The 13944-nt window shown below is 39.1% G+C and overlaps 2 protein-coding genes across 2 annotated transcripts; both read right to left on the bottom strand.

Annotated features, from left to right (window-relative positions):
* Window positions 1–302: 302 nt before the first annotated feature.
* Window positions 303–4483, bottom strand: higd1a (HIG1 hypoxia inducible domain family, member 1A). Its single transcript, XM_083781702.1, has 4 exons — window positions 4391–4483; window positions 3786–3863; window positions 3401–3535; window positions 303–1027 (listed from the first exon to the last, which is right to left on the bottom strand). Exons 2-4 carry the CDS (start codon window positions 3856–3858, stop codon window positions 942–944), a joined length of 294 nt encoding a protein of 97 aa, XP_083637828.1. The 5' UTR covers window positions 3859–3863; window positions 4391–4483; the 3' UTR covers window positions 303–941.
* Window positions 4484–5779: 1296 nt separating this feature from the next.
* h2bk1 (H2B.K variant histone 1) lies at window positions 5780–7866 on the bottom strand (the record flags this gene model as incomplete). The annotated part of the gene is made up of 2 exons (XM_083782379.1): window positions 5780–6016; window positions 7750–7866. The coding sequence occupies 2 exons, from the start codon at window positions 7864–7866 to the stop codon at window positions 5780–5782; spliced, it is 354 nt and encodes a 117-aa protein (XP_083638505.1).
* Window positions 7867–13944: the final 6078 nt, after the last annotated feature.

Raw genomic sequence — 13944 nt, 5'->3', positions numbered from 1 at the left:
CTGTGGCATTATCCTAAATACTGCACTGTGAAATTGACTGTACTGCCAATGGCTGTTAACAAACAATAGTATTCAATCAATCAATTCATTAATTAATTACTTAAGCAAAAACTTCTCAATTCTCAAATAATGTTCTCATTTTGACATCAAATTGCCAAATTCAATTAAATCAAAAGCAAACAAACGAAAAAGCAAAAGCATCATCACTCAATCACCGAATCTTAAAAACAAAATTCTTTGTTTGATCACAGCTCCTTTCACAGTAGTAGTAGCACTTATATGATCCTCTTATGTAGTGTCAGTTTATAGTCTTAAAACCCAGAAGTTAAGTTTGTGTGTTTGAGCCATTGAGTTTCATGTTTAACATAAATCAGACCCATAGTGAACCACATCTTTAAGCCATGATATGCTTTAAAAACATATGTTGCCCACAAGTTGCTCTATTAACAGTTGTCAAAAAACATTACACATCATTACAGGTGGGCTAGAATGAAACTTCAGTGACATGACACCAGTACTTAATTGTATCCTAATGTAAGCTTTCTCCTTGTATGTGTATTTATTTGTGGATCTTGTTGAACAAAACATGAGAATATCATAAGGCTTCATCCAAACCCTGACGGATGAATTCCATTTGCTATCTGCGGTGAGATCCTATGACGGGTTTCTTTGAATCCCCCCTGAGTAAAGGTTTATCTAATGAAAAAGACACTAGAACACTGAAGAGAATTTTTAAGCTTCAAATGAAATGTACCAAATATCTTTACCTATAATAATAATAATACCTATAATCAATAACTTAGACTATTTACAGCGGTGGTGTGGTGAAGGATGTGAATAGAAAAATCTACACATCTGCAAAAATAAATGTTCTACAACACCTTAATATGAGGCAATATTAAGGGATATACTGTTAATACAAGTCCAAAGAGAGTCCATGCTCATTTATGAATATGATCATGATCCAATGCTTTCTGGGCTTCTCTGGGTTTCACAATGTAATCGTTGTACATCGAATAGAGGACACCTGAAAAGCATAAGAGGAAAAAAAATGTTTAAAACACAGAGTACAAATTCTAAAGATTTGGTGGTTACGAACCACAATAACAACAGCCCAAGTCATTACTACTTTGGTAAAAACCACTTGGTTGGCGCGAGGCTGGTTGCATGGTGCACCACCTGACACCAAGTGCAATTTTAGTTATAGCGTAAATGGCTTCTAACTAAGTAAGTATTACTGTCTGGTAGGAGAAGAGGGAGACCCACACACTGCCACTTTCTGGTTCAAGAGCTTTTAGCAAGTGGCTCTAAACAAAACCGTGTGTGCGGAAGTCTTCTCTTCGTGAGTATTACTAAAATGAAAGTTGACGCACAACACAAATTACTGTATATACGGAATCTTGCACTACATCCTTTTTGGGTTATTTATAACGACAGTAATTTAATATTAAGTCAACATCAATACTGGGGGATGAAATGTAGCCTAAACGGTTTTATAATTATGAAATTTCTTTCAGGAAATAAAACGTCTGGGTTTCCGAGGCTAATGCACTACTAACCAAGTCTTGCCATAATGCCAGAAGTGTTTGCCTACAAGAAGGGTTGCAGTACAGAGGATGTGGTTGTCACACCGGTCCACTTAATTACGAAACCCCTAGATAATGAGAATCATGCAAGTGTGATTGATTCTCTTTTTAGACTTCTCTTCAATACAATATTGATATTCTATCTATAGTAGGCTTCTTTCCTGATAACAGAGGGTGAACAGAACCCTTTCCTCAGCATTAACTACTAATGTGGGTGCTCCCCAGGGTTACGTAAGCTCAGCTCAGTGCACTTTTTACCCTTTATACCGACAGCTGTCGTACTGAGGAATGTCTGTCTCTGAATGTCGCCAGACCAATACATTCTAAAGTACTCTAATGATACAGTTTTTATTTGAAAAATGCCCCCCCCCTCCCCCCTCATTAATTAATTAAAAGACAGAATAAATAGTTTTTAGTGCACCACTAAAGATACAGAGATCTCCATTACTATTAATAGTGAACAGATCAACCAGGTATATTCGTATACATCCCTAGTAGTAGTAGTAATAGACCATCTTTTGTCATGGAAATTGAATCAGTGGGTAAGAAAACAAAGCCAAGACTTTATATAATTAAGATCCTTTAGTGCAATTAGACAGATGATTCTTCTTTTGTTCATGTTTGTTCTTCAGTACCACCTGCACCTGGTATGAAACTCGCAACTGCTGCAACAACTGAACATTAATTTTGTTCAAAGCTTGTGGACAACCAACCACTTGAGAGACTCCAGACAACACTTGTCCTTTGAGGCTTATAATCTAGAGTCTGGCCAGGGGTAGGCAGAGCGGTGGACATTGCTCTTGTCTTTGGTCCTTGGCATGTCATTTATCGTTTGTGTTATGTCACATGTGTGTATTACAGTATGTGTGTGAGCTTATAATAAAGTAATATTGCATCTTATAATTAGTTGTGGTGCAACAATCATCGAAATATTTAAATATGCTACCTGTAGGTTACTGAATTCTGTTCCATCTGTTCTTCTGAGAACAAAGTACCGGTAGGCCTCTAGTCTACTGTGTTATAAGGGGCTATTTAGATGGGTGGAGAATACAAGTCTACAAGTATCACTTTTCCCCCCTCAACCAGAATTGCAATATTCTCAAGAAGTAAGCTAGCAGGAGTTGCGTTATTGTTATATGATGTGATTACACCCTTAATCACATCATACCAATTTTAAAACCTTTGAAACGAGAGTATGCGACATATAACACTTGACAATACTCAGTTAGTTTGGGTATACATCACAGTTTTTTTTTTAATTAATAATAATTAAAGGGCCCACAAACACCTTGTGGTGTTGAACATCTGATTAGACGTTATTATAACCCTGAGGCCAGAAGGTGTGTTGACCATCTGTGTGGGCATGCTTGTTTACACAGCCTAGGGCCCTAGGGGGTCTGGATGGTCCCTGGGCTGGCAAGATGCATTTAAGCCATGTGTGAGAGAGGGGGTTTATTTTGACACTTGCTTTGGTAATGTAATGTAAACTTTAGAGTTGTACATTTTAGAGTTGGGGAGTCTGAGGAGGGCAGCTGGGGATAGAGAGGAACTCTTGACAGACAATGACTATGATGTTTTTTACTTGTTTTTCTTCAACAACAAAAAATCTCATGGTTTCACCTTGTGCAGAAAGTTCATTCTATAGGTCACTAGTTACAAACTGTAGTTGCTGCTACTACTACTTTACGCCCTAACTTGGCATTATGTTCAGCTAGTGCAACCCAGCCCAGTTGAGCAAACATAATCTGGTGATAATAAAGCAATTTGAATACATGCAATTATGTCATTCAAATGTGTCTTGACATTCTACATACCTAATGTCATGGCTCCCACTATAAAGCCTTGACCCATTACACGCATGTGTATCAGGTGAACAGACATCTTTGTGTCCCCTCGACTCTTCATTTTATAAAGTCTCCATCCAACAATGGCAGCGCACCCAGCAATGCCTTGAATAAGAAATAAGACAGACACGTTTTAATTAAAAATCAAATCATATTTCTAGAGAACATTTACAAAGACCAGAAGGTCAACCAAAGTTCTGTACACATAAAACAAGCATGTGTGTAAAACAATATACTAGGCTAATAACAACCAGTAGAACTATGCAAGTCATCTTTTTTATTTATTCTGTAAAATGTATTTCCTCTACTGTGATGATGTAACATGTGGGTATAGGGTACTGAATGTACTACTCACCAACAGGAACAAAGGGATTCTCCTTTGCCTTTCGCATGAACTTGGACTCATTTTCATCGCCATCATAAGACATCTTGACTAAACAAATGACAATAGTTATAGGTGTAAAAATAACAATCATCTGTCGCGTTTCTGCATCGTCGTCGAGTCTCTCACTATAGCCAGAGACACACCCACCTTTATGGTCTATCTATTCTAGAGCTCACCAAAATCCAAATAAACACGCACAGTTTGAACCAAGTAATGTAATCTAAACCAAGCATTTATGTATAAATATTTATATAACATGACCCGATGGAACAAAGGTTAGACATCAAGGGCACATGCAGTCCCTTTGAGTTTGGCCCGTTACGCATGTGCCTCGATGTGCCTAACATTCCGCATAATAACGTCATGATTCTTTTGAACCTTATTATTACTTCCTCAAATCCTAGATTTGACAAGATAATAATAACTTTAAGCCCCAACATATCGAAGGTCGAACAAATGGCACAGAATCACATCACAACACAGGGATAAAATACATGGAAAGAGACAAAGAGTACTTCCACCGTAGTTTAAAGGCAACACGTGTGAATTACCAGTATACAAATACATATTCTTACCTTTGTAAAGACTATATTGTTCACAGTTCACACTGCCTCTGAAGAAACAATACGATGTGCTCAGATACTGGAAGGAAGAGGCTACCTCGCCGGCTGAAATATCTCATGTGATGTAACTTTCACTGTACGCACCTATGACGTAACCGTTGCCAGCGCCGAGCCCACGGCTCTGATAGGTCACTGCTCTCTCATTTCCTGTGTAGAGTCCGCCTGCCGTATTCGGTAACATTAAAACACAATTTCCCATAATGCAACTTACGTCACGGGAACGGGAGGCGTGGTGTTGCGTGGACTACGCGCCCCCTGTGGCGGTGGCCATAGATGGTAGTGGCAGTTCGTAGAAGTGAGGGCTGCCTTCTATGATTTCTTGAATGTGATTTGTTAAAACAAAACGTTTTGTATTTTCTAGATGTAAAGCTCTATATTATGATCATTGCTGTAGGCTCTCTAATGTCCAGGGGTCTTCCCATCTCATTTAAAAAAAACATTTTCAGCTAGGACACCAATTTCATCCAATCATGTGAGATATCCAAATGTGTCTGCTCAGTGCTAATTTTATTTTTCATCACTTCCAAATTCACTTGATTGTCCTATTCATCCCCTGACCTGAAAATCCCTTCCGTTATTAGAGTGCTGGACAAACACAGCAATGCTATCAGAATATACAGCTGCACCCCAAATTATTAAAATTTCCACATTTTAACAGGATATCAAAAGTATTCATCATCCAATGAATCTGAGGTGCATTTCACCTCCATATACACTGCCATAGATCCACTAACAAAAGTCAATACAATATATCTAACGAACATGCAAGTGCTATGCAGCATTAGATGTACTAACAATTTAATTGGATGTGCTTGGGTTATTGCCATCATGCTAAACTTGGTGTCCAAAAAATTAATCCCTTTAGCAGCTAAAGGAATAGCACCTTAGGAATGAAAGTTAAAAAAAACTTTTAAATAAACATCCAACTTGCACAAAACAAAAAGTGACATTCTGCTAGTCACATCCCCTTGACCTGGCCATGCTGGCCTTTAGAATAATAGGCCTAACCAGTTTAGCCTTTAGCTCTTCCACAATACTGATTAATGAATCACAGTGCATGCCGAGTGAACAGTTAATTGATGTTAAAATGTTAATGTTGAAAAAATAAATATTAGTTTCAACTTTACATTTTACTTGTATGTGTATCATTCAGGCAACGGCTATCAAGACAACAAAAAAAAGTACAGACTGGAATCACATTTTTGCATTTATTTAAAAAAAAAACCAAAAAGAGGGAAAATAAAAAATAAGGTTTGTTCAGCATACAACTGATGCAAGTTGCAGTCTTGCAGATCTGTACATGACTACATGCCCCAGATTTAAACCCCTTTAGCCTTGAGTTCATTTGGAGCTGGTGTATTTGGTGACAGCTTTGGTTCCCTCTGATACGGCATGCTTCGCCAGTTCCCCAGGTAGGAGCAGTCGCACAGCCGTTTGTATCTCTCGGCTGGTGATGGTCGAGCGTTTGCTGTACTGGGCCAGTCTGGACGCTTCAGTAGCAATTCTCTCGAATAGGTCATTGACAAAGGAGTTCATAATGCTCATGGCTTTGCTGGAGATTCCTGTGTCCGGATGGACCTTTAAGCAAAAGGAGATAATTATTAGCAATCGGGTGGTGACCAAATTTAGTACAAACCCGTTAATTATACTGGAGTCAAACAGGCCCCTCAAGTATTAGGATACACCACTACAAGTGAAAGTTGCTCAATCAAAAACATACTTTAATGTTTTCTTTGAATATCAATAATGCACTGTTTGCTGTATGATTTTCACAATGCAGCTACAGAACAATATAAGTAGTCTACTTCAGAACTTTCTTATACAAACTAGCCCCTCTCTGTACCCTCCGTAAAGTTTGTTTACTTTACATAGGGTCCCTATGCATTTATTTTTATTTTTTATTTTATTTTTATTTTTGCGGCTTACGCCTTTTATTGATTTTTTTGAAGGGACAGACAGTAGGCTGACAGGAAACGGGAGAGAGATGGGGGGATGACATGCAGTAAAGGCCGTGTCGGGTCCGGGAGTCGAACCCGCGGCACACTGCGACTGGATTACCAGTCCGGTGCCCAGACCGTTACGCTACGGCCTGGGCCTCCCTATGCATTTATGCCACGCGATATGGTATACAGACGTACATACCCTCAGGAAAGGCCGTGCTGCGGCCTTTTGGTGGTGGTGAGATGTTTCAAAAGAAGCATATATCGGCTATAGGAGACAACTCCAGCACCGGGACTGGCTAGCTGCGCGTTCCTGCCTCTGTCTCAGCTAGCCAGTCCCGGTGCTGGAGGCGGTACAATGGGAAGTCAATAAGGAAGTCAAGGAAGGAATTGGAAGAGAGAATTTCAGATCAGCCAAAACGGTCTCCTATAGACCGTTCTGAAACATCTCATCACCACCAAAAGGCAGCAGCACGGCATTTCCTGAGGGTATGTACGTCTGTATACCATATCGCGGGCATAAATGCATAGGGACCTTAAGTAAAGTAAACTAACTTTACGGAGGGTTCAGAGAGGGGCTATTATACAAACATACTAGAGCAGTCCTAGAAATCCTTAGAAGCTTACCAGAAATGACCCCCCCCCCCCCCCCAGCTGTACTGTAGTGTAGGGTTATTATTGCTACTGTGTTGATGTCCTCTTGTTTATTATAAATGTATTGATGTCTTTAAAGGTATATTCAGTGATTTCACTCAAAAAACCTTAGGTTTCGTTTTTGGCTGTGGGACCCAGCCTTTCGTCCAATCAGAGTCAAAAACGAAACCTAAGGTTTTTTGACCCCCAGGGGTTAGCTGGGGACAGGGAGGAACTCCTTATGGCCAGCACACTCTATAGTAGGGAGGATTATCACAACAAAACAAAAAAATAAGTGATATTTGAATTAAGTGAAATCACTGAATATACCTTTAAATGTGTATGAATTGAATACACATAGGACAACAATGGAAACGGTTTTCAGCATGACAAGATTAAATAAATGCCTTGCTTAGAACAATATAAATGTATTATTAATTTCAGGCTGGTCATAGGTCAATCATTTGTATTTGAAGTAATAATAATATTAAAGTAGGCCAATTCTAAAGTAGGCTTATAAGACCCCCAATTTCTTGTAAACAAGTGTAATGCTATTCGTCCACTATACAGTTTTTTGTATAAGTTGTGCTTGAAATGTACTGTAATTCTACAAACTGTTAATACTTCAATCTAAAACAACTTTTTGGGACAGTAAAAAGTAGTTATTCTACACTTGCACGTGTAAAATAGTTACGTTGTAGCCTACTGTCAGACTGCAGAGTCAAGACATCCACTCACCTGTTTCAAAACTTTGTAGATGTACATTGCATAAGTCTCTCTTCTCTTAACCTTTCTTCTCGTCTTTTTCTCAGTAGACCCGGCCTTTCCCCTCTTTTTGGCTATATCGTTTGTCATTCTACAAAGCGACGTTATATTTGTTATAGGCAGAATATGATGTATACTATAGGATAAATTAGGAATGATCATCCCAATTTTACAGCGAGCAGGGAGACTGCTTTTATATGTGCGACCAGCATGCGCGAATAACTGAATTAGGCATCATTAGTAGAATTCAATTCACGTGCGTCGAGCGGCTATCAGTAAGTAGGCTACTACAACCACGCACATGATTCCAGCAGGTGAAATACAAGAACGTGAGTCGTGAGACTCGTGAGACAGGCCTCCTAGACAGTTACAGGCAAGAGGCCAAGAAGTGTATAGTTTAATACCTGTATTTTAGTTTTTCATTATGTCACCTACTGCCTCAGTCCACTGGATGTCGCTCTTGATAAACTAGTTGTGTGTGTGCAAACATAGGCCGCCGTACGCTAATGTGTATTCATAGCTACTGACAAGTCTGTGGTTGACCAGTAATTTAATAGTGACTACTGTGACCAGTGTTGGGCAGTATTGTTATTATATAATAATAATAATAATAATAATAATAATAATATTTTCACAATCTGATACACAGATACGCCTTCTACTTTCTGCTTGCTTATGTTATGGATATAGGCCTAGGCTATACTGTTGACATTTATAACTTTGTCAACAAAAATACTGTTCAGATTGTTGATGTTGAATCCCATGTGGAATATGCAGCATAAAAGGCTGATGAGAGACTGATGACTATTTTTGTTTTATATCCTGCAATTATTCAGTTTGGCTGATTGGAGACTTCTTATTCCAATTAATTGGATTCAGTTGTAAAAGGAGCTGGCTAAACAGATTGTGTTCTTTTTGCGGGTGGAAGGGGCCCGGCCGCCCGGTTGAAAAGTAATATAAAGTAATATGTAACAGTATTACTCTTGATTCCAAGTAATAAGTAACATAATATTATTACTTTTTCTAAGGAGTAATAAGTAAAGTAAAGATATTACTCTCCTAAGTAATATTGCCCAACACTGACTGTGACTCAGTTTTATAGTCTCTGCATAACAGTTAAAAAATAAATATAGGCTACTGCATAACGTGCCTAGTCAAGTTGCAGTCATCATCATAATTTAAAAAAATAAAAAATCACACCCGTGTGAAGTGAGGGGCGCTCTTCATCGTACATCAAACATCATCATGCATCATCTCATAGCCTACTGGCCAATCAGAATGCCTGTTGCCACACATTTACAGACACATTTCTCCTTTAATTGTCGATGGCAAATATGAGACGTGTGGGGACAAGATGATGTAAATGTTCCCTTCATTGACAATGTCAATGGCATATATGTTTGTATTGCGGACATTTTACATCATATTTGGCGGACATTTGACCTAATTTCTCCTTTCATTGTCGATGGCAAATATGAGACGTGTGGTGACAAAATGACGTAAAATTTCCCTTCATTGTTAATGGCATTTGTGTTGCGGACATTTTGTGGGGACAAAAGCTGTAGCCTATATATATATATATATATATATATATATATATATATATATATATAAGAATCTGCAAAGAAAAAAATCCCAATCGCTCTTTGAAGGTCTTATTTTGGAGTGTCAAACTATTTCTTTGGACTGTATTCTGCGAATGTAGGCAGGCACGGCACTTCATAAAATGGCAAAAAAAGAAAAGGAGAGAACATTAACCAAACATTAACCTAAGTTAACAAGGTCACTTGCTCTCACCTTGCCCTTTGAGTCTAATTTCTTCATCATCTATTTGATCACGGATACCTGCTCAATGCCAATATAGGTCCTATTAGTGAAGGTCAAGGTTTCTTAATGATAGAGCGCCCTGAAACAGTATATCAAAACCCTGTTTAATGGTCATTGCACGTGATGTATGAGTCAATTTGTGCCTACCGTAATAGGCACAAATTAGGTACGTAATGGGTAATATGGAAGTTCCCCATATTCGTAATAAACATCACAACCTCTGTTGCATAAATCTGTGGGCATAACCACATGAGGTGCACCAAAGGAATGCAGACTTAGGGTAGAACATCAACAACTTTGTGAGTACATGTTGTTGACCCCGAAGGAATGCAGCCCTGATGCCATGTCAACTTAATAAAAAAACTGATATTGAAAACAAGGCAGTGGTGCCAACAAAAGTGGCCTGGAGCCCCCTGTGGTTGTCCAACACACAAAATTGTCCCACACAAGTGAGGGGCCCTCTTATCATCATACATCATCACATTCCGGCCAATCACTTTTCTGTCCTCACCTTTCTTATCGTTATAATTAACAAGCGTTAATACTGATATAAAGTTTTGAGCAAAGTCTAGCCTAAAGCTTGTGGAATTATGAAAGACCCAAGCCATCCCAACCGCAGACTGTTTGAGATGCTGCCTCATGGAAAACGTTTTTGCAGTCTCAAAGCCACTGGAAACAGACTGTACACCCGAACAATCAGATGCATGCACGAACTGATAAGAACCAGAGCGAAACCGGGCAAAGGAAAACGCTACCCCCCTTCTCACACTATCAGGCTGTAATTGCACCTTTTAAACTAATTGTGTTGTATATATGGAACATATATGAAGCTGTTCACCAAAAAGTTTACCTAACTTTGCTACTACAGTCTACTACTATCTATTTTGTAATGATCATTTAGAAAGGACTGTAAATAAATATACCTTCAATAACCAATTACCTTAAAAATGAGTGAGTAGCCCTTTAAGTCTTGAATGACCGTCTGTACCATAAAAAATAGAAAGACCTTAAAAATGTATTTGGAGCCAGATGAAATAAAGTTCAGAGAAAGAAAAAGGTTTTAAAAAAATATTTTTAGTTGGTATAAAGTCAATTTACATAGAGAATGTGCTACATGGTTCAGATGATAGTATTTACATTCATAATAATTTAGAGTATTCAAATGGTTCCAAAATGGATCCGAACTGAACTGAACCTGAACCTCCTCTTCACAGTATTGTTCCAGGCTAAATACTGAAGATCACGTCAGATTTGTTGATATAAAGTTCATTGGCTGGTAAATAGTTCATTTCCGTAATAGCCCACGGTGGCGATGGTTGTCGAGCACTCATTGGTCCACCACATGGATGATGAGACGTAGAATTCATCTCCTCTGTCCCACACATTGATGCCGCTTGGAGCCTGGAAAGCACCTAGGCAGGCGTTGCCAGGCAACTTGTTGATAACTTTCCCTACACTGTGAACTGCACTGTGAACTCCCAGTGAGCAGTGGCCATAAACATGGATGACATGACATTTAATTGATTAAGATGAACAACGTTGTGTAAACAGGCAGCAGACTAAGGGTAAAATGATGATAAGAGGGGCAAGATGACAAAATATGACCTATAGGGAACACGTTCTGGGCTAATGTTCTGTCTGTGCTGACCAAAATAATATGATGGAGTAGCCGACTTGACATGACATGTAAACAACATATCAGAATGATCTAACAGTTACTATTTTATTTTATGTTTTACTCTTTGAATGCTCTTTCTTGGACTCTTATTCTATCCCTTTGTTTGCTGAGCTTGCTTTGTTTTTGTTGTTTGAATGTTATGCTATCTATATGCTGCTGCATTGTCTGTAAGGAAGCCAAAGTAGAATCAAACATTAACCTAAGTTAACAAGGTCACGTACGTACTTGCTCTTACATCATATGCTAATAGGGAGCTGTCAGTTCCTTGCCCTCATCTATTTGCCAGGGACACTGCTCAATGCCAATATTAGTCAAGGTCAAGGTTTCTCATGATAGAGCGCCCTGAAACATGTGATTCCAACCGCTATGTCATTAATGGTCATTCACATTTGACCGAGTCCGACCGACCAACTTCAAACTCGGCACTTACACCGGCAAGGACTCGAGGGACTGCAGTTCTCGGCATCGAGTCGTTAGGATTGCTGGTTGTTCAAAACCGCTGATCTGACCATATACAGTAGCCTATAGCCATATATGGAGATCCAGTAATCCAGAACGACGCCCATATATGAGACATTAGGGATCCAATATTAACCTCTGACCCCTCTTTGACTCAGCTATAACCATATTAAAGGAGTTCCCAATGCAGCTATGCCCAAATATGGATGTTGTCCCCTATAAGGTTGTCCCTAGCACTATGACTCAGACATATTGGCGCCTGTGTCCGAACCTCTAGTACAGTATATAGGCATTAAAGGGACAGTCACAGAGAGATACAGAAATCTACATATTTGGGCATAAAAAGGACACAGACAGATGGTTACACTTAAGTCACCGTGAATAAGTGGGCATGAACACAATGAGGTCAGTTTAGGTCCTATGTTCCCTCAGCCATTATGTTCCCTCAGCATCAGAACCAGCCTTTTATACCATGGCACCAAAGGAATGCGGACCTGCAGAGCATAACTACTCAAAACCTTTTGTGTACCATGTTGTTGACGCCAAAGGAATGCAGCCCTGCGGCCATGTCATGGTAGACATGTCAACATGTCTACCATGTAAATGCTGGTATTGTAAACAAGGCAGGGGTGCTGAAGCAGCCTAGAGCCCCCTGTGGTGCTCTGAGTGTGAGATAAAAATGTTTCCGAGGCTATATACTCTGTGTGACATTAGCCGAGCGAGTGCCCACATCGAGCGACGAGTTGTATGCTGATATGACAAATCCGTTATAATTTGGAAATTGCACCAGTATGTTTCCAAATGGAGTTGGCATGCTCCACATACTAGTGTCGTCCGTCAACATCATAACATGGTACACAAAAGGATACCCTCAGCATTAGGCATGTAGATGCCGAAGTTCCTAATTATTATGATTTTGGTTTCACATTAAAGGACAACTTTAGTTAATCTTGTAGGTTGTTATTAGAGAAAGTGAAAGTGATACGTTTTAGCAATTTTTGTGTTTTTGAGTGGTCAACCACTCCTACAACCAGCAATGTCCGTGCGTACCTATGTGTATCTGAGCACCAGTATATGACTATTAGTACCAGTAGGGGCGCTGTGCCAGAAACTCAGTTCACACGGGTGTGATTTTTTTTACAGGGGGCGGGGACATTTGAGCAAGTGGCTAAATATGTTTTTGTTTTGTTTTTACAACATTTTATGCAATTTCTACTAGACCCCATAAAATTATATCTGGCCACAAAAGATCACAGGATCTACTGATTGTGAAGCGAGATACTAGAGGGATCAGGGATGGCATACTTGTGTGGCTCAATCGTCAGTTTGTCACCTTGCTCTTCACATTCAGTAGATCCTGTAATCTTTTGTAGTCAGATGTCATTTCCTGGGGTCTAGTATAGGACTATAGTAAATAATAATAATGAAATCGCCGTAAAATTGAAAAAAATAAATACATAGGCATATTAAGCCACTTGCTTGAATGCCCCTGCCCCCTTTCAAAACATCACAAAAAGCATAAAGAAAGAAAGAAAACATGAACCTTGGTTGAAACTAAAGTCCTTTAATGAGAAACATCGTTTTGAACAGTAAACAAACCAACATTCAAGTCTATACAGGGTATCTACACATTTCTAAAGTTACAATCTAATGACTTTTAAGATCTTTGTTTTTAGTACCAAATTGTGAGGTGCTGTGACATTGTAGTTTGACTATTTTCACAGTATTTATCTGTGGATGAGTCAAAGTAAATGTAATACAATTGCAAATTATGCTTGTCAGGGTGAGGGGTCCCCAGTTCAAATTATGATTATTTTGGGGGGTCGCGACTCAAGCCCTGAAACCTTTGGAAACCCTTTATATAAAACAATAGGGTTGTCACTGTGCTTTGCCCTTTCAGTCTAATTTCATCATCATCTATTTGATCACTGAATCTGCTCACTGCCAATAGAAGTCAAGGTCAAGGTTTATTATCCAATTTGTTGTACAGCCAGCAGTAAATACAATCATCATCAACACAAACAAAGCTAACATCACATCAGGGCACAATGAACTTTAATGACTGTTTGCAGAAGTGGAAACGGTTCTGGAGGTGTGCTCTGCAACATGTAATTCCAATTTGCATATGATTCCAATTTGCGTATGAATGATTAGATGTTGCGAGCATCATAGGCTATATGCCGTTGTTAGTTAGAAATAGGCCC

The sequence above is a fragment of the Protomyctophum parallelum genome (genome assembly GCF_964188405.1).
Source record: "Protomyctophum parallelum genome assembly, chromosome: 14".
NCBI lineage: Eukaryota > Metazoa > Chordata > Actinopteri > Myctophiformes > Myctophidae > Protomyctophum > Protomyctophum parallelum.
Note: the sequence above shows the minus strand (reverse complement) of the source record. Positions and strands in the feature narration are given on the sequence as shown.